Source organism: Acanthopagrus latus, chromosome 23 (assembly GCF_904848185.1).
Source record: "Acanthopagrus latus isolate v.2019 chromosome 23, fAcaLat1.1, whole genome shotgun sequence".
Taxonomy (NCBI): Eukaryota; Metazoa; Chordata; class Actinopteri; order Spariformes; family Sparidae; genus Acanthopagrus; species Acanthopagrus latus.
In genome coordinates this window covers 15718032-15738476 of record NC_051061.1, presented here as the reverse complement: position 1 = coordinate 15738476, position 20445 = coordinate 15718032, and the positions used below count along the sequence as shown (strand labels likewise).

The 20445-nt window shown below is 41.9% G+C and overlaps 2 protein-coding genes across 5 annotated transcripts; one reads left to right on the top strand and one right to left on the bottom strand.

The window, feature by feature from the left end:
* Positions 1-42: 42 nt before the first annotated feature.
* LOC119013933 (TBC1 domain family member 10A-like) lies at positions 43-12786 on the top strand. 4 transcript variants are annotated; one of them, XM_037088850.1, is made up of 10 exons: positions 43-100; positions 3163-4158; positions 4983-5082; positions 5178-5285; positions 6206-6312; positions 6867-6981; positions 8001-8066; positions 8154-8343; positions 8560-8714; positions 8875-12786. In XM_037088850.1, the coding sequence occupies exons 2-10, from the start codon at positions 3182-3184 to the stop codon at positions 9802-9804; spliced, it is 2748 nt and encodes a 915-aa protein (XP_036944745.1). In that variant the 5' UTR covers positions 43-100; positions 3163-3181; the 3' UTR covers positions 9805-12786. The 4 variants fall into 4 exon arrangements, with proteins under 4 accessions (XP_036944745.1, XP_036944743.1, XP_036944744.1 ...); XM_037088848.1 differs by having other exon boundaries at positions 93-226; XM_037088849.1 differs by lacking the exon at positions 43-100 and adding an exon at positions 1515-1776.
* Positions 12787-13131: 345 nt separating this feature from the next.
* mylpfa (myosin light chain, phosphorylatable, fast skeletal muscle a) lies at positions 13132-17784 on the bottom strand. The gene is made up of 7 exons (XM_037090306.1): positions 17655-17784; positions 16781-16879; positions 15414-15489; positions 15223-15327; positions 14680-14758; positions 14416-14464; positions 13132-13973 (listed from the first exon to the last, which is right to left on the bottom strand). The coding sequence occupies exons 1-7, from the start codon at positions 17655-17657 to the stop codon at positions 13872-13874; spliced, it is 513 nt and encodes a 170-aa protein (XP_036946201.1). The 5' UTR covers positions 17658-17784; the 3' UTR covers positions 13132-13871.
* Positions 17785-20445: the final 2661 nt, after the last annotated feature.

Below are 20445 nucleotides of genomic sequence, written 5' to 3'. Positions count from 1 at the left end.
ACTGTGTTGACACACAGTGCAAAGGGCTATCCCTGTCTGTAAGCCTGTGGAAACTTGACCTCAGAGTCTATGACCATCTTGATACCCTTCATTTTAACAAGTAAGACATAGTATCCGGGAGTTCCCTTGCATAATTACATAATGACAACACTGGTTAATGGCAGCAAACATCAGCAATATTAAACAGCATTTAACTTGATGACGCATTTAGGCGACAGTTTGAAAGGTAAGGATTTACCAAATTCAATCAATTATTTGGCACAGTGACAACTTTTCATGTTACTTTAAAGTAGCTGTGCTTCAATTCTATCTTTTAGCCATGTACAGTATTTGATATACATCATAAATTAGCCTCTTGTAACAAATATTATGAAAAGCTCCATAGAAGGCAATGAATTTGTTGGTTAAAAATGTCAACACATGCAAAACAACAGGGCTGAGAACAAAGAATCATTTGTCACATTTATTAATTGTATTCACTAATATGCAGTGTATGTCATAATGAAAGATTGAACAGCCTGGAGACCTGACTCATGACTCCAAAACACTGGTTTTGTTTCAATGTGTATATGTATCCTTGAGTGATTACCATGAGGGCTCCACCTCTGGATTTCCATAGAGACAAACTGTGTTTACACATAGTGCAAAGTGCTATCCCCTCTGCAGGCCCTGTGGAAACATGTCGTCAGACTCTGCCACAACCATCTGGATACCATTTATTTTGACTTAGACAAAGTATATGGGAGTTCCCTCGTACAATACATAATAATTTTACACTGTTCCACCATGCCTGGGTGTCCCTCGTGTTATGTGGTTTTCCATGGCAATCAACACAACATTGACATGCCTAGCAGAATGAAAAACAAAAGTAGTGACATGACTCACAATCCCGAAACAAAGCTTCCTATACTCCTCCCAAACAAAACAAAATAATTTGAACTTGTGGGACTTATGTAATACTGAAACTATTATTGAATTCAACTGTCTCACCTAGGACTGCAACATGAGATTTGTAAATACTGCGTTTAATAAGAATGACACTATTATTACTACTATCATGACAGCTAATGATAACAATAACTTATTATTGTTATATATTAATTTGCAAGGCAACTATGAGGCAAAATGATACACACACCAAACAATATGGCACATGTAAACACATCTCTGAGTCAATAAGAGGGGTGTGTGCTTGTGTTCAATTGATGTATTCCGGGGGATCACCACAACCCAGGTTACAGTCAACGCTTGTAATTAAGGGGGATTGCGCCATCTATTGGGGAAACAAAACGTTGACGTGAATAATGTTCCGTTTTTTCTTTTAGACTCGATTACTTATTTACCCTCTCACCATTGTTTCAACTTGGATAATGTTACATGTTGTATGAGTTACTTATTTGATTGCAACAGCCTAGTTAAAAGTATATTAATGGTGTCAATAAACACATTTGGTCACTTGAGAAACTATGATGGATGTGTGTAAATGTGATGAAAATAAATGAAAATCTGAGGGAACAATAATTTCAAGCGGCATTAATGTAGGCATCAATATATAATGCGTGTGGACATCAACATATTGTGCTCTGGAAGGGAGGCTCCTGTGCGGAGCGTGCCCGTGCCCGACGACATTGGCGAGAACCCGCACGTAGCTGTCAGTAGGAAATGCTGGCTGCGGGTGTTGGATGTCCCCCCGCTGCGGCGCTTGGATAAATTAAACAAAGAAAGTCCTTTTTGTTTTAGAATGAAGACTGTTACTTAAAGGATCGCTTGGATTTGGTGAGAATCGTCGCAGCGGGTCCGCATGTCTGACCGATATAACCGAAACACTCAGCTAGCTAGCTAGGCTAACAGAAACAGAACACTATCGGCGCTAATGCTAAGAGTTAAATTAGGCTAAAATAAGCTAACATAGCTAGCTGGTAACTTAGCTAGCTAGCTCGCCGCTTGCAGGACGTTTTCCTCTTCCAGGTCCTCACTCAGTTCAGCGGCTCCTTCCCCGGTGTCTCTGTTTTTTCGTGTTTTCATTTTACGGAGGAGGTTGCGGAGCCGGAGCTGTGGCGGGGGGGCGTGCGGACAGGAACCCCCTGGCTATCCAGGCGGACGGATCACAGTGACACGCCGGTCGTGGGTGAGTTGAGCAGCAGAGTTGAAGTTGTAGTTGACCGGGGCAGCGGGGTGGACAAGGCCGTGGCCGCTGTTCGGCGAGGGCCTGGCAGACAGGGAGGGTGTTGACTATCAGCTATTAGTAAACCACTGCTCCTGTGTGCTGAATCGGGAAGTTGAGTCGATTCGACAGAGGCCTCTAGAGAGGATATGACAACAAAGTGGCTGATGTTATTAGCTGCTAGCATGCAACCGATAGCTGTTCGGAGCCACCGCCACACACATTAACCTGCTTCGTCAGCAGAGCACTGTATCACTAAGGTTGTCGTGGACGCTTTGTTGATAACGTTAAATGCCAGCGCACTGGTACATGTGCGGAAGAAAGTGTTCAGCAGACCTGTCATCAGAAAGGTTATATCTGTCACTGTCTAGCCCGCTGATAGAGTTACTTTGTGGGGAAGCAGAATAATGCAGCTGGTGAAAGCTTTTAGATAGTTCTGTGCATTGTTTTATGAGAACAGAGGAATGTGCTTGACAGTGTTTTTTTTCCAAATGAATGTGACTTAAATGCGCTTATTTTCCATTGAAAAGTGATTTTACTGTTTGATACAGGATTCTGTAGAGCAAAAGAGTCGATAATAGCTTCCCACATTGATTGGTGTTGGCAGAAACGGTAACACACATGTCAAATTTGAAGTCGCAAGTAAAACCATTCAAGGCTGAAAGTAGTTTGGGGTTATAAAAACTCATTATGCCTGTGCAACGATGATATGGCTGCTTCTCTGATCTAATTATCTGATGCAATTTTGTGAAGAGGAAGTGTTTTTTTTGGTTTGTTTTTTTATGGACACTTTGCTCATTTTGTGTTGGGTGTTTAGATTTGCCAGGTTTTACCATGATTTGTTGCTGAGAATATCTCTATCCACTATAAGTATGTTAAAGAAATTGTTTACGATTGAAGCATCTATATGTTTGATGTATTACAATTATGATTGAATTGATAGCTGCTCTTTGGCAGAATAAATTTCACCTCCATCCATTTCTCTCTATTTTGTAAAGGAGAGATCAGAGTGGAACCATGGCTGAACTCTCCACCCTATCCCCATCACCCCCTGCGTTGGGTGATCCTCACTCTGCTCCATCCATCTCTCCGTCCTCATCGGCTGTCGCTGCTCCCAGCATCCCTGCTCCAGAGTCTAACAGGGAGATAGCCTCACCCAAGTCCTCGCTCTACAATGACAAAGCTTTGACTGGATACTCTCCTTCAACACAGTCTCAGGGTTCAGCCTTGAATCCCAACTCACCCTCAAGTCCTCCCAAACTCACTACTGAGACACCGCTCACATCATTGGTACATGAGCCTGCTCCACAGGGAGAGGAATCGGTAGGGAAAGATGCAGAGACTGGAGCTCATGTCCTAAAGCAGGAGGCGACAACCAGTGAGCCGGCATCTGCGGGGCTTTTGAATACTGAATCAGAGACCCCAGCACTGTCAAGTGAGCTACCGGCATCCCCTTCTCCTGAGCTTAATCCTGGCCCTAATCTCTACCCCAATGTGCGTGTCACCCACAATCCAAATCCTGTCATGGATGACGGTCAATTTACAGCGGTCCAACCCCAACCCGCTGCCGCCTCCAATCCTACTCCTGCTCTTCCAGCATCCACCAATACAGAAGCAACAGCAGAGGAGGAGAAACCTCAGCAACAAGCACAAAAGCCTCAAAGTCCGCCTCCTCCACTCTCCCCAAAGCCTGACATGCCCAGTGAAGCAAGGAAAGGAGAACTGCCCAGCACCCCCACCAGAGCTGAACCCCCCAGCCCGACTGTCCCACTGATCCACGAGCCGGCCCCTATTCTCCCAATGCCCAAACGGCCAGCCCCTGATACCCTCAGCTACCTAGAGTCAGCCAGCCTGATGTCGGGGACGTTGGAGTCTCTGTCTGGGCTGGGAGAGGATGGCAGCTCTGTGGGCTCAGACTCGGAGATCAATGGCCTTGCTGTCAGACGCACTGATAAATATGGCTTCCTAGGTGGGAATCAGTACAGTGATAGTGGGTAAGTATTAGAACATCAATTAAGGACACACAGTCATGGCCACGTGCAAAATATTGATAATTTCCAGTGTGTGATGTCAGTTTGGTTTAACGTGCAAAATTAGAGAGGCATATTCAGTGTGGCTGTTAGTAGAAGGGAAAAAAAGACACTTTTTTATGTTAAGATTGCATGCAGATGCATCGCTATTTGCATCGTGAGGCATAATTAGATTATGGACAGTTAAGTCTAAATCCTGTCTGACTATCTTCCTTTCAATCAGCCACTTTGCGGTCCCTGACTGTCTCACTGATTCTGTCATCCATCTGCCCCAAAGAGATCTTCCTCTTTTCTTTGTCTCACCCTCTCTGTCCTGTCGTCCTCTCTTTCTCTGCTGCTCTAAACATATCTGTCCCTCCTTTATCTCCCTTTGGTCTGACTCAGATAATGCTGAGAGCGTTTTTATGACTCAGTATGGACTGACTGTGTGTCTATGTGGTATCGCCCCTCACACCCATCTGCTCTCTTCCTCTCCTTTTTTTGTCTGATTTGTTTCTACTTTACTGACAAGCTAATTGCTCTCCCACTGCTGAATAATTGAAATGTTATTGATTTACCATCAGTAGTGGCAGTGCATTCTGGTCAGGGCTATAGATGTCCTGTTACCGTGCAATTCAGCGAAATGTGCAAAGTAATGTAAAAGACACATTGAGGTCATTCATTTGTGTGATCCGATTAGAGTTCCACATTTCTTAACATATCAGAATGTGTGTAGGAGTATGAAAAGAAAAAAAGTACTTCCCAGTTTTGTCAATGATGGAATCATTTTATATTACTCACCATTACAGTGAAAAGGACCTTCGAGTTGAAGTGGCCAGACAGAGGGAGGTAAAATGGCTTGACATGTTCCACAACTGGGATAAGTGGGTTAAACATCGCTTCCAGAAGGTATGCATGTCAACCAATTAGATGTATTTTTTTAATGATTTAACCCTGATACTACTCCCTTGCTAATACCCCATGTGTTGGTTTGTGCTTTATAGGTGAAGTTGCGCTGTAGGAAGGGGATTCCATCTTCTCTCAGAGCCAAAGCTTGGCAGATGCTGTCCAACAGTCAAGAGCTCCTGGAAGCCAACCCTGGAAAATTTGAGGTATCACTGTGACCATATAATCATTTAACAGAGAGGCTGAAGGATATAACAAAAGAAAACATGAGGTCTAGGGTGTGGGTCACCGATTGACGCAGAAGAAATACACAGGTACAGCTCATTACACATCGATTTAGAAGCAGAAATTAGAAAAGAGGAAGAATGTAGAAAATCATTGTTCACTTCCTGGGAGTAACCATCCCACACCATCAAGTACCAGTATATCTCACTCTTGTCTTTCTGTAGTTGTGGTGAGAAAGACATCGTTTCTATTTGAAAGTTTTTTCTGAAATCAGTATTTTTTTTACATTCTTTTTTACTTGCAGCTACAAAGATCTTCAGGAAGAAGATACCATCCTACATAAACCTTTAGGCACAACTCCAACTCTTATCATGTTATCAACACTAATGTCACAAAAAGTAGACACATCTTCTTATTTAGGTTCTTTTAGTCTTGAAAATGCTTTTCTGGCCAGTCCTCCACAAATGCACTTACAATAAAGTGCATTTTCAAAGGTGGTTGTATCTGTGTTGAAAGTATTTAAGGACAGTAAAGAAGCTACCATATTTTGATTGAATAACTAGCTCAAATGGGACCATTGCAATCAGGAGTTGTAGCTGAGTAGGGCAATTTCAGCTCCAGGGGTGCTAATGGGGCGCAGGCGCAGGCCTCGCAAGCCGTAAGCCTCTTATCAGGACCGGTAATCCAGCCTGTCAGTGCCCTGCCTCTGTGACCATGCTGGAGGGGGGTCTGGCCTCAGCTGGGCCTGGGTCCCAGTGCTTAGTATTGTTTTTGTTGACGGGGGAAGATTCACAATTGTGGATTCATACAGGGCTTTGCAGTCTAATCCACTTTGACGGTTTATTTGGACTCCATGTGTTACTAAGAACTTTTCTAAAACTTGTATCTATTTTCACTGCAGGAGCTGGAGAGAGAGCCGGGAGAGGCTAAATGGCTGGACATTATAGAGAAGGATCTTCACAGACAGTTTCCCTTCCATGAGATGTTTGCTGCTCGTGGTGGTCACGGGTAAAAAGAGAAGCCTCATACCCTCAATCTGATTTACATCAGAGTAAACACATATGACTGACGGAAGTAAAAGCTTCACACTGACTGCAGTCCAGAGATTTTATGGAACCACAGTTTTTTGATCCTGCATGACTCTTTATGCAACTGTACCAATGTGCATTTATCTGTCACTAATTAAACAAAGGTCCCATGGAAAATTGGACTGGCACCAAGAAGATGGAAATTAGAGTAATGTTAATTTTAGAATTATTTATTAAAAAAGAAATTGATTGCAATAGAGGATATTGAAAAATAGGAACTTAAAATCTGAGATCAAAATGCATTTATGAATATGATAATACATGTTCCTTTATAATGTAACTCATCGAGATGTAGTGTCAGTATTTTTTGTTATTCTGTGTTCTCAGTGGCCTCCGTCTGCACTACACTACAGATTGATTCCCATCAGCTTGATTTGTATCGTTCCCTCCATGAGTTAATGAAAGATGCATAAACTGATCAGGTATTTTTGTGGATCTAACCACTGGATAATTTTTTCTTGTTTGTTCTTGCAGGCAACAGGATCTGTACCGGATCCTGAAGGCCTACACCATTTACCGGCCTGACGAGGGCTACTGCCAGGCCCAGGCTCCTGTGGCTGCAGTGCTGCTTATGCATATGCCAGCTGAGGTAAGGGGCGGAGACACTGGGGTACAGATTCATGCATGAAGGGAAATCAAAAGCATTCATTAGTGTTCTGTAATGATTGCTGTACAGTCTGATTACTCTACAAAGCGTCATAAACACATTGAGTTAGTACTGCCAATAGTCTAGAATGAATAGACAAATTGAACACCTTACAATTGACTCACACTCAGTGCAAAATGGAGGGACTCTTCATTTACCATCATAAATGACATGGAAAATCAGCAAATCCTCATATTTAACCAGCAAATGTTTGACATTTTAACTAATTAACAAATTCATATTTTGATATGATTGTCCAAGAAATTAATCAACTTACTGTTAAAGAGTTGAGTTTTTTGATTAGGAAAGCTTGATGGTAATGTCTTTGTTTAAGCAATGCACTGAAAACTGAAACCAAAACGAAACTGTACCATAATGTGGTTCATAGTTTCTTACTAAATTAAAAATAGCAGCAGACTGATGATGCTGCTGAAACTGTCGACAAGGTGTCCTGCAAATATTAAGCGTGTGCAAAACAGATACGACTCAAGTTACAGTTGCATCTCTCTGAAAATGTGAGGGCTGACCTTATCTGTATTCAGACAGTTTGAAACCTGAGCTCACTGAGTCGCCAGTACAAATGGGCGTATGCCAAAAGCTGTCTGTGTGTGGGAGTGTGTGTTATTTTCTACTGACACTAGGGCAGTTGCTGTTGGTAGCAGCAAGCAAAGTTTTCTTTATCTATTGTAGATGTTGTCACACTTTCAATTGCGACAGAAAGATGTGGAGGCCATATATATATATACCAGCCTCACCATCGTTTATACACAACAAATACAGGAAGACGGATGAGTGAGATTATTATATTAATAATGATAATAATACGAATATTAATAACAGTAATAAGAATTGCCCCAAAAGAAGCAGCCGTTGTGTTTCAACTCACTACTTTCTGATAACATTTCAACCTCATATGCAGCTGATTGCCAAGCTTACTGTTATCATTTGGTTCTAATTCACAGCAAGCTTTCTGGTGCCTCGTCCAGATATGCGAGAAGTTCCTTCCTGGTTACTACAGTGCAGGACTGGTGAGTGAATAAGAAAGTTAGTCTGTCTTTGTCAAACTGTCCTGTTAGTTTTCTCAGATTTGTTGACTGATAATCTCTGTCTTTTAGGAAGCGATCCAGCTGGATGGCGAGATCTTCTTTTCCCTCTTAAGGCGTACGTGTCCGATGGCGTATCGTCACCTTAAGAAGTTCAAGATTGACCCGATTCTCTACATGACTGAGTGGTTCATGTGTATCTTCTCTCGCACCTTACCATGGGCATGTGTGCTGCGTGTATGGGACATGTTCTTCTGTGAAGGTACCTTTCAGATCCAAGTTTCAGTGCTCTTTTCTGTTTATAGCTGAGCTGTTTACCTGCATTTTCCCTTAGTTGAGTTACAATGATTTAGGAGGACATTGCAGAAATTCTTTATCTAGCATGCATTTTCAGACTTGTTTGAGTAAAAAGATACTAAGAATTCAATTTTATTCATGCTCAGTCAGAAAAGCTCAAGACTCAATTCTCTGGTTGTAGGGGTGAAGATAGTGTTTCGTGTGGGTCTGGTGCTACTGAAACAGATGCTCGGCTCTGTGGATAAACTTCGGGAACTCCAGGGCATGTATGAAACGATGGAGCGTCTAAGGAACATCTCACCTGACATGATTAGAGAGGACACATTGGTACAGGAGGTGGGTCTCTTCACTTGTCTTCATAGACGATGTACATAAACAAAACCTGCTTCTGTTTTTACTCAGCTACACGAGTTATGAGTCATTTTGTCCTGTAGTGCCCAGTCTAGTTATCTTCACTTCCTCTGTCTGTCTCGTCCTTGTCTGATGTGTCGCACAGATTATCATGCTCCCGGTGACGGAGTCGCTCATAGAGAGGGAGTGCAGTGTCCAAGTAAGGAAGTGGAGGGAGTCCAGAGGGGAGCTGACACACCAGCCGGCCCGTCGCCTCCACGGCACGAGGGCCATCTTTGAGTACAAACGTCGTGCTGCCTCCATCAGCTCTGGCGGCAGCTTCTCTTTCCTGGGAAGCCCGATCCCTCCGCCAGGACCCCTCAGGGCGTCATCCAGCCTCCTGTCACTCCCTGGCTTCCGCAAGTCCAAGGCTCCTTTCCACTCCCACAAGAAGGGCTCTTTCTCTGGGCCATCAGGAATGGAGGGCCTGCCACCTCAGTCCCCACCTGCAGTAACATCAAGCCCAGGACGAGGCCCCAGCCATAAACCACCCATTCCCCCAGGGGCAGGTCAGAGGGCACCTGCGCCCCACATTCAGAGCCCACTAGTAGGGGGCTCAGCTAGCTCATCACGTGGGCCTGCTCCGGCCTCAGAAGGCACCACAGCACAGGGCCAGACTCCTGCTTCTGCCACAGCACAAAGCACAGCATCTCCAGCCACCGCTCTAGCGCCCTCGCCTAAGATCGTCTCTGAGCAAATTACTCCGACTATCCCCTCTCCTACTGCAAACAATGCCCCTCTGCCGCCATGTCCAGATTCAAAGAAAGAAGCGGCGCCGCCAGCTGATGCCACAACTGTAGAAGAAGACGGAGGGAAGAAGAAGAAGAGGAGCAAGGAAGACAAGAAGAAGGAGAAGGAAGATGAGAAGAAGAAAATGAAGGAGAAGAAAGAAAAGGAAAAGGCTGAAAAAGAGAGGCTCAAGAAGGAAAAAGAGAGGCTAGAAAAGGAGAAGAAGAAAGGGGGGAAGAAAAAGGACAAAGGGGGAGGAGAAGCCGAGGACAAAAATGGAGCTACAGGAGCGAGAGATTCGGCCTAGTTTGCCTCCCCGTCATTCCAGGATAATGAAAAGGGACGTTGAACAAAAAAAGAGGTCAGGGGAACAAAAGACCCCTAGAAACTGAAAGAGTGATTAATAAAAAAAAAAAAAAAAGATGGGATGGCTTCCTGTGTAACACATCGTTTTGAAGACTTAATGTAGTCCTTGGACTATGGTGGAGAAAACTGGATCATGGTTTTAATAGCACCTCGGGGTGAGGGGTTTTGCCCCTCACTCAATGCTTTCTTTTTCACAGAGTTTTAGTAAGATGGGACACATTTCCTTTTTCAACTGGAGCATGTGACTGTGAACCTGGCTAATTTTTCAGAAGATAACAGTCATTATCTCTTAACGTTTTTTTTTAAATTATTTTGATTTTCTCTCATTTTTATTGTTTTAATCAGATTGATGGCAGTGGTTAGAGAAACATCGACTCAAACGATTGTTGAACTGAAGGTTTGCAGAGATAGTTACTGGTGCCATAGAGTTTGTAAATAAAAAGTCTACCTACAGAACATAGGATCCTAAAAAAACACTCCATACGCCCCATCAGTTCTCATCTGTGGACAGGTTATTTGGATGCCTGGGACAAAAAGAAAAGAAAACCCTTTGAAGTCGTCTCACAGGCAGGCACTGAAGGCAGAAATGCTAGTAATGTTGTTGAGGATGTATTTATTGTCATGTTAAATGTTGTGAGTGAGTGTGTGCCTTAGTAGTTTAGTGAAATGTGTTACCGTTCTATGTGGCTCTCCCTGTTTTCAGTCTGCCTGCTTTTTTTTTCTAAATTCAAACCATCATTCAATCTTGTGTGGTTCTTCCCCAAATTTGTTAGAGTTTCATTCTAATGGGGAAAATTAAGGAATGTCCACAGACGAAAGGGGGAGAAAAAAAAACCAACAACAACAACCGGACACCATGCAGTGGTGCCTAATGGTTTGTTTATGTGTGTGTTTTGTCTCTCGATAAAAACAACACACAGGGAGCTTTTTATTATTTTGATTTCAGGCCTCATTTTACATTTTTTGTCTGAGGCTGACATTTCAACATTATGGATAAACTGGTCATGCAAAAACATGCGATATCGAGCAGTGACCCTGCACAAGTCCTGCAGACCAAACGTCCACCCGTAAAAAATATGTATTAATTTACTTTTGACGAACAAAATCCTACGTACGTGTTTTATTTAGCCAAATTTCAGTATGGGTAAGAACTTATGTTCGTCCACCCATTAGAATGTGATTTCAAGTATCTTAAGAGAATGAAGGATGTTTTTTGCACTTGTGATTTTGTCACAAAGCACCACTGAAGTCAACCACTCCGATAGTTTAGTAACGTAGAGAACGAGAGCCGACAGGCCGGTTTCAGAGTTTGAATTCTGTGCCTCGAGGACTTATAGGAAGCCACTTGACTGGAGGTGCCAGGTGTGCCAATGTAGCATTAACCTCTGACCTTTGACCTTTGGGCTTTGTTGTATTTATGTACAAAGTGGTTAATTTAATCAAATATAGTATATTATGAATTACTATTATTATTATTTTCGATCTGACTATTTTTCTATGTGAGTTCGAGACACCTGGTTGACTGGAATGATGGCTGACTACACACAGTGTAGTTGCAGGGGGGGATCATCTAAGTGTTTATCTTGATTTCCTTTTTTTTTTTTTTTTCTTTGCACGCTAAGTCCTCTGCTTTTACATGACAAATTTGATGCATGTCTTTGCTATTATTTAAGTTTACTGTCATTGTTGGTTTGGGTCAACTCTAGGTTCACAAGTCTCTAGTTTACTGAAGTGCAGTATTAAACAGACTTGAGTGGAAATACGAGGCCTCCGACAGAACAAACAGTGAGATGGGTGATTCAGACAGAAGTTTTGGGAGTCGAAGGTCTTAATCGTACTGTATAATATACTTTGAGGTGATTTGAATAGTCCTTTAATTCGAGATCTTAAGTATGTCTGTCTCACCAGGTTGTGTTGTAACATTCATAATGACTTATGGACTAACTCCCTAACCTATTTACACTCAGTGTTCTGTACTGTAAAATATTTATGCATACTTTAAACTGCACTGAACCCCATCAGTATACGATGAATAGTGCCAGGTAGTTAGTATAAAACCATATGATGGCGAAAAAAAACAAACAAAAAACATAGATGCTCTTTAACTGTGCTGTCTTTGTAGTTAAGGATTAGAGGGACTTTCGTGTAATTGTAGCCAACATGTTCTCCATATTCATTGTTTTTCACTTATTTCAGGTCTCTACATGGCTGTCATTTAAATATATAAACATCACGCACTCCCTCCCTCCTCTATTTCGACGCCAGTGCATTTATAGGCACAGATTAGTGTAGTGTTAGTGAGGATAAATTGAACACATCTATGCAAACCATCTTCCATCATGACTGTGGACAAGTGTGCAGACGGCAGCACTTAATAATGACCATCAGATTGGTGCCATGGAATAATGAAATTTGTGCTGCAGTAGGTTTTTCTGAGCGCACTTTCAGGCCCGTGGACTTCAATATTTTATGAGCAATACGTCCTTGCAGCTCATTTCTCGATGATGTTGTCATTTCTCTTTGTTCAGAGGGCTCGAGATGTCATGAAGTTCAAATTAATCTCTCGCTAGCTTGTGGAATCAGCACTTCCCTCTGCAATGTGGAGGACAAGAATCAAGGAAATCCATTTCTACAGGTCCTTTGTGCATTTCTGCAATGATCCTTAAATTTGTCGTTCTTGGTTACATTTGATTGGGACTGACCCCACTGATGCAAATGTCTGAAGAGGCGTTTTTAGCTGTTTCTCTCCCCATGCCGTTATGTCTTCTGTGTTTTTAAGTTTACATGTCACTCTCTCTCTCTGGCGAAAGTGAAATAAAATCATAGCTAATTGAATTCATTCCTTCAGATCTACAACTGATGTATTTAATTGATGATGATAATGACATTTGTGATGAGTAATAAACCATAATATATTAAATCATGTTGTTTTTGTCCTTGTTTTGTATGTTGGATGACATACAGGGTGTTTTGTATGTGGATGATTATCATGGACAGTGGTCATATTGTGTGTCTACGTAAAGATAAAGGAACTGGTTTGGTCATTTTTCTTTACCATTAGAGCAGCAGCAGCATTTGCATGGATAAGATTTCTCTTTCAGGCTCCTGTCTGTACATGCAGGTGTGAAGAAGCTCCACTAGATGTCACTAGACCTGTGTTCATGAGAGTTTCAGCTAATTATTTCACCAGACTGGTTTCCTCCCTCTCACCCTGTCCCACAGAACCAACTGAACAGAGACACTATTGTACAAAAGGAAAGAGATTTTATTCACAGTTTGTCCCTTTTATTCTTTACAGAGGAAAGGTGAGGAAGAGTTGAGTTGTGTCGAGAGCTTATGGAAAGAGAGATGATTTATTGGATGTAGGAGGGAGCGGAGGGAAAGAAAATCGAAGATTTGAATGTTTTCTTTCGGCCCTTTCTCTCCACTCCTTCGGTCTTTTTTTTTTTTTTTCACTTTTCAAGGAAAAATGTTGTCGTCACTTTAAGGAGGCAACTTTTTTCCTCTCTAACCCGCAAATGTTCTCCCTCCTCTCACCTGTTGCACCCTGAGAGGACATCTTCAAAATTTGGAATGAGGCCCTCACGATTTGTATGTCCCCCCTCCCACCCTTGTGGCGTCTCCTCCTCAGATACTGAGGGAAGCAGAGGGACACACTTCATTCACACACCTCAGAGGCTGAAGTGACAGCAGGTAGAGATAATAGAGGTGAGAAGATGGAAGATGTTTGCAAGGAAAGAAAAGGTTTTTGAGAAAAGCTTGTGGATGGAAATGATGTTACAGGATAATTTTATTGAAAATCAGCCCTATTCCCCATAAGCAAACACAGACATCCCACGGGCATCGGCACTCTCATGTCTCAGCGTGACAAGTCTTTGGTTTGAACATGAGCGGCTGAGCACATGGGTGTACACAAAAGGTGAGCAGGGAGGAAGAGGAGGAAAGAACAGGGCAGGGAAGGCAGAATAGCAAAGGGATTGTTGTCTTTCTTGTCTTCTAGCTTTGTCTTTACTCCTCCTTCTCCTCTCCGTGTGTGATGACATAGCAGATGTTCTTGTAGTCTACGTTGCCGGCAACATCTGGGGGGAAGGCGGCCCACATGTTCTTGATCTGAGGGAGGAAATGAGGGTAGGAAATTTAGCATGACAGGGGATCTTAGATTATTTAAAGGGATACATATTTTGGTCAACCAGTCAAAATATCCTTTTTTTAAATTCTTTTTTTTTTTAAGTTGAACACACGCACACTTTAAAGGCAGCATCCTTAGCAAAACTTCTAAATTCTGAGCACAACTTTAACTTTATAGTTTTGATTAATACTATTCTGCTCAAATAATATATTATCAAAAAAGTAACCACTCAGTCTTAAAAACTGATGGATGTATCAGTACCCGTTTTCTATTGGAATTACCGGAGAACCTCTCAAAAAATGGGGGAATGTGACGTGCAGACACTCTCATAGGGTTGTTAAATAAACTACACGAAAGAAGTCTATGTATTGAGCCAGTCTGCCAAAAATCAGCAGTATTCCTCTAACAGGTTGATGAGTTTACCTCGTCCTTGGTGAACCTGTCGCACTGAGTGGTCAGGAGCTCCTCAAGGCTGGAACAGAAGTTCAGACAGATTCAGACAGACAGTCAGCAAAATTTGAATTCTTGCAATCTCTACAAGCGTGATGAACAAATACGCTAACAGATACACAATTAATTAACTTAAGGCCTTTTAGCTTTGAAAAAAAAAATCAAGCCAAACAAACCAACAACAGAAACAAATAAACAAATAAGGTAATTTAAAAAAAAAAAAAAAAAAGGGCTTACAATTCCTTCTTGATGCTTCCAGTACCCTCGGGGTCCAGGACCTTGAAGGCGCTAAGGATAACGTCCTCGGGGTCAGCACCTGGTGAGGACAGGAGGAAGAGGTTAGTTAAGGTGCTACATTCATGTCTGTACAGTAAACAACTGGTCGACCAATTATCGGCCAATTTTCAGGATTATTTGGATTATCATAATCAGTCTTTTTTATTTGTCAATAAAATTAATTATGTTTTTAATAATGTAAACGGCCTGTACACTGTATATGTGTCATAGGCCATCTACTGTTCTTATGTTTTGTGTATAAAATCTTAATATGAAAAGTAACTTAGTGTAGTGTAACTAAATACAGTGGATTAAAAGTCCAGTTTCTTCTTCTGGAATGTTGTGGAGCAGAGGCATAAAGAAGCATAAAATGGAAATACTCAAGTACATCAAGATTTAACTAGATGTACTGATGACTGAATACATAAGTGACCCTTTGTGTAATGTACGTAATGTCAAGCACAACATCTGTGGAGTGACAGCTGGTGAGAATGAGATGCCCACCCTTCAGCTTCTCGCCGAACATGGTGAGGAAGACGGTGAAGTTGATGGGGCCGCTGGCCTCCTTGATCATGGCCTCGAGCTCCTCATTCTTCACGTTCAACTGGCCTGCACAACCACGAAAAAATGTTCACATTAGTACAAGCGACCGTGAAACACACAGTCACACGTGGATCTACCACAATGCCGCTCACCCATTGAAGCCAGCACGTCCCTCAGGTCATCTTTGCTGATGATACCATCTCTGTTCTGGTCAATGATTGTGAAAGCCTGAGTGGAAGAGAAGCACACAAGGGTTTATTACTTGATGGACAGATGAGGGGGCGAGGGCATGCAAGATGTGTGCAAGACTCCTCGGTCAACAGTTTGTCCATTTAAGTTGCAACTGGAGAGTATCTTTGACACGATGCGGTACAAATGTTAGAGGATATTGTGCAAGAAAAGGGCTGCACCCAAAGCCCTGGTAGCCTTAAGAGGGGCGTCGTTGGTGGGGGTGCATGGGACGGGGTGACCCCCGAGTCTTTTCTTACATGTTAATCTAGGAAAGTATCATAAGGGAACAGCTGTCTGATCTGCTCACCCTGCAGAACCCACAACTATGAAACTTAAGCTAACCCCTTGGACATGAACTTGAACTCAGCTACTAACCTTTCCCATCAGCCTCTCCCTCTCTGGCTCACACACACACACACACACACACACACACACATACATACACACACTTTTCCTTTCCCTGACGTATAAAAAATTACATCAACCCCAGCTGGTATATTTCCATCTGTGCAATGTGCTAAGATCATCCTAATCATCATGTCAGGCATTCCCAAAGTGGCACTCAAGACGCCTGTATCACTTATCGCAGCAGGAATGTTTCCTCTGTTTGCAGTCCATATCCCTTGACAACACACCGAACACACAGACACCATCTTTATCCGATCTCTTGACAGCCCATCCTTATAAAATCCCATCTCCCTGACCTTACTGAGCTCCAACACGCGCCCTTAACACCTCACTATGAAACTTTCCCCTTTCGCTTTCTCTTCCCTTGAATATTCACATTGAAAAGTCATTAAATAACAGAGTTTAAAGGCAAAGCTTCTTTTCTTTCTCTCCTCATTTTCTCTGCTCTGCTTTGAAATACAACCATCCAGAGGCCCAGTTGTTCTAGCTGGTCTCCAAGCCTTCAGCAGGAGCCTTTAAGGAGATGTGTGAGTGACAGCTGGGGGGGAGGTCAAAGGTGAGCAAAATGTGGAGAGCTTCAGATGGTGACAGAAATTTCAGCGCTCCTCCTAATGACATTCTCGTGGTTATTGAATTGTCAGGGGAGAAATGGGGGGGGGGGCACGCAAAAATAGATCCAAGGGCTGCTTAACCAAAACTCTAATTTTGGTCTCAGAACTGAGACTACACCAGCTTTGATTCAGAATCATGATATAGAGTCTTTACATCTATAAACTAACCAGAGGTGACACGTACATCTGACGCATCCAGAGGCTCGTACAGTGGAAAAAAGGGGCCGCTGTAGGGATGGAGTATGGCTGTGTGGACGGAGGAACCTCACCTCTTTGTACTCCTGAATCTGGCTCTGCTCAAACATGGAGAACACATTGGAGGAGCCGCTGTCTCCTGCTGCCTGCCTCCTCTTGGCCTTCTTTGGTGCCTGGGTTACAAACACGGGAGTGAAATCCTCATGTAAGTCAGTTTGAATTTTGCCCTTAAAATCACAGTGATGCTACTGCCACAAACTTTTTGGCTTGATTAAACAATGTATACCTGCGTTTGTTAACAAAAAAAAAAAAAAGTGACTTTGTTGGATTCAATTCATTTATTTCATATTGGAATTTGAATCATTGTTTGAAGATTAAAACAGTAAAACTACAAAACAAAAATTAGCAAAAATATTGAATAAAAAATACGATTTTTTGTGGAGCAGAAGAATATTTTTCTTCTTTACTGTAATGTGAATCATGTCACGACCCCCATATTTATTCCTTCAGGAGGTCTTGCTCTAGGTTGGGAGTCACTGCTCTATCAGATACTACAAATTCACAAAGTGCACTCCACATCTTAGCTCCAATGTGACATACATTTTTGGTTTAAGAGTATATAGTAGTATAACATTTTTTTTCATCATTTTCCCTGCAGATGTTTGACTTTACCATGCAATGTGAGCTGGATTAGATAGAACTATAACTTTAAAACACATCAGCACCAAAACATCCTGCAAATTATGCAAAAAAAAAAAAAAAAGAAAAGAAAAAAAAAATCCACAAAAAAAACCACACTTGAACTAATGATGCAAGTGATGACATATGCTCCCATCTTCCTGTCAATTTTGTTCATCAAAAAGTGGAGTTAATCCAGAGGGATGGTTTGATTCCCCTGTAGATATTCCCACCAGCAGAGTGTAGAGATGTGGGAACCCTGGTACTCACCATCTTGAGACGGTATGAGTGGAGAGCTTTGGATGATCAAGAAGGAGAAGATGGTGTGAAGCCGCGTTATACGTATATCCCGGGGGGCTTATATACCCACGCAAGCCAATCTAACTTTAGCCACAGCCTCAAGTTTGGATGGGGGATAAAAAGAGGGGCAGTGAGAGAGAGAGAGGGAGAAAGAGAGAGAGAGAGAGGGAGAAAGAGAGAGAGAGAGAGAGAGGATGACCAAGGATGAACTGATGGCAAAAGTGAAGGAGACAGAATGGCTGTACGGCGTATCACCTTACAGGAGATCAGAAATAGACCCAGGAGTCTTGGAATTAAGTAAACCTGATAGCTGAGGGACCGTGCTGCAGGTCTGCAGTCCCACGTGGACTAATAAGGACATTCGGGACATAGATGCTTGTTGGACCTCTGGACACTGTCTCTCCACCCTCCCTCTGTCCATCTCCATCTGCCTGCCGTCCTGCAGAGAGGCACAGCAGCCGCTCGCTGACGTTATTTTTGGTTTGTGATGTCCATTGCGATATTACAGACTGAGACACAAGCATTCTATACTCTCAGCAACTGATGCAGCTTTTACCCTGTATGTGCACGGCTCTGCTCTCTTATTTTAAGTCGTGACAAATTAATGCCATTGTCAAATATAGGATTTTCCCACAGAAGTTATGCTGGAGGGGGCTCTGATTACTTGAATTAATCAGTAGCCTATTTAAGAAACTGACAACAAACACACATTCAACTGCCCGAGGCAGTTATAAATAAAAGGGGTGATATAAAAAGTAATTACAGGTCATTGGACATGCATGATATGTTTAATTATGTACATACTGTACAGTATTTATTACAAACATCTCTGCTGTATTTCCTGGTGTGTTCATACAAATGGAATTCACTTTATTAAAGACACATCTTTATTTTTCCTTTTCTACATTTCAGTTCTTCTCTTTTACGATGATAAAATAATGTCATTCACATAACACACAGTAGAAAACAGTTGCTTGTAGAATTTGTAATTTACAGAATTCATTTCAGTAACTCTATAAATTTTATATAAAGATGTTCTACCGATCAGCTAAAAATAGCAGTTCTTCTCATGATCATCATCACGTTTGTGTGTTTTCTGTCATTATGTTTGGTATGGTTGTCATCAGCGTCATTATCTTTGATTGTGAAGCTAAAAAAATAAAACCCATAAAAGTACAGAGGTACGATTAGCCAAAAGTACTCAAAGTATTCCATTTTACTTTATCTTATATATTTGAGTTTGTTTTTATTCTATTTTCTCCTGCCTTGTGCTGCTAGTTATTGTGGTATTGTTTAAAGACTGTAAAGAAACATCTTGTCTTAATTCTACAGAAAAAATGAGCCTTGTTACTGCACTATATGTGACATGATTCTCTCTACAGTCACTATACTGATCAACGTATAAGCCGCATTTTACTATTGTAGCTGGCTCAGCTGGTGGAGCTAGTTTTAAACACTTTTTATAGTGTTAGGTAGTTTAGTCCATTGATTTCAAACGGGGGGTCAGGGCCTTCGTAAGGGACACATAAATCTGAAGGACGGTGGGATGATTATTGGGAGAGGAAAAAATACAAGTTTGTGTCATTACCTCATTAATACTGTAAATTGAAAAAAACAAATGAATAAAATCCGAGTTTGAATTTCTTTCTTCAGATGTACATCTGTCATTTCTGAGTGAGTTGCAGGTAGAGACTGCATTTTGTAAACCATAAACATTAAGATTCATTGTTTTATTTTAAATGTGTCTGAAAATGTTTCTTTTTCATTTGAAAGATTAACGCATAAAGCAACTTGTCACTTTAACTGTCAAATAGATGCAGTGGAGTAAAACGTACACTATTTACATCTGAATATGTATGAAGAACCATAAAAATGGGAATAGAATCACTCATTTAAAAGATTAAACATTTGTTAATGTTACTTTCCACCACATAGGCAATTATATTGACTAATAAATAAATTAATGTATATAATTTATTATGAGCAGCAGTTTTTCAAATATCAAAGCATCTAATTTCATTACTTAAACTTGCTGGTTTATGGAAATGTAGGTATCCATCTGTTTCCTGTGTTTGTTTCTTGTTTTCTTTGAGGACAGGATGACTTTCGTTGACAATCTACTGTTTAGGAGAAAGCACCGTTAACCTTTGGCTGCTGTCATGCTTTCTCATCACTACAAAGGTGTGTGTTTGGTGATTGGCCTCAGTCGTGAAGACTTTTCCACCTGTTTGCCCCTCAGCAGCCCCCCTCACCCCGTCCACCCACACCGTAAATATAAGGGGGATTACTTGGCAGGGTGATGGCAGCAGACATTCCCAGAAGAACATAAAAGGGACAGCTGAGGGCGACCAAAATAGCTAAATAAACTTGAACGTCTGCCAACGCGTCAGGCCCTGGAAGCAAAATGCTTTCCTTCATTAGTTTTTCATATTTTATGTCCAAATTTACCACCAGATAATCTGTTTTCATTTCATTAACAACTTTGCTAATCTTGTCTATTGGAGGAGTTTATTTTTGCGCCCTCCCGCCAGCTCTCTGGTTGTGCCTGTTTGTGTTTCCACTGATCTCCTCGGATGTTCAGTGATGAGTCATGTCCATTGGTTTCCACTCGCGTGGTAATTTGGATTAGACAGACGATTGTTTGTCCTAGGTGCTCAGGACAGCTAGAGCCCAACGCTGGCTGTCAGCCCTCCCCATGTGTGTCTATTGACCTTTGACCCGTGGTTTGCTTGATTTTCACCACCTTGTTGCAGGAATGATA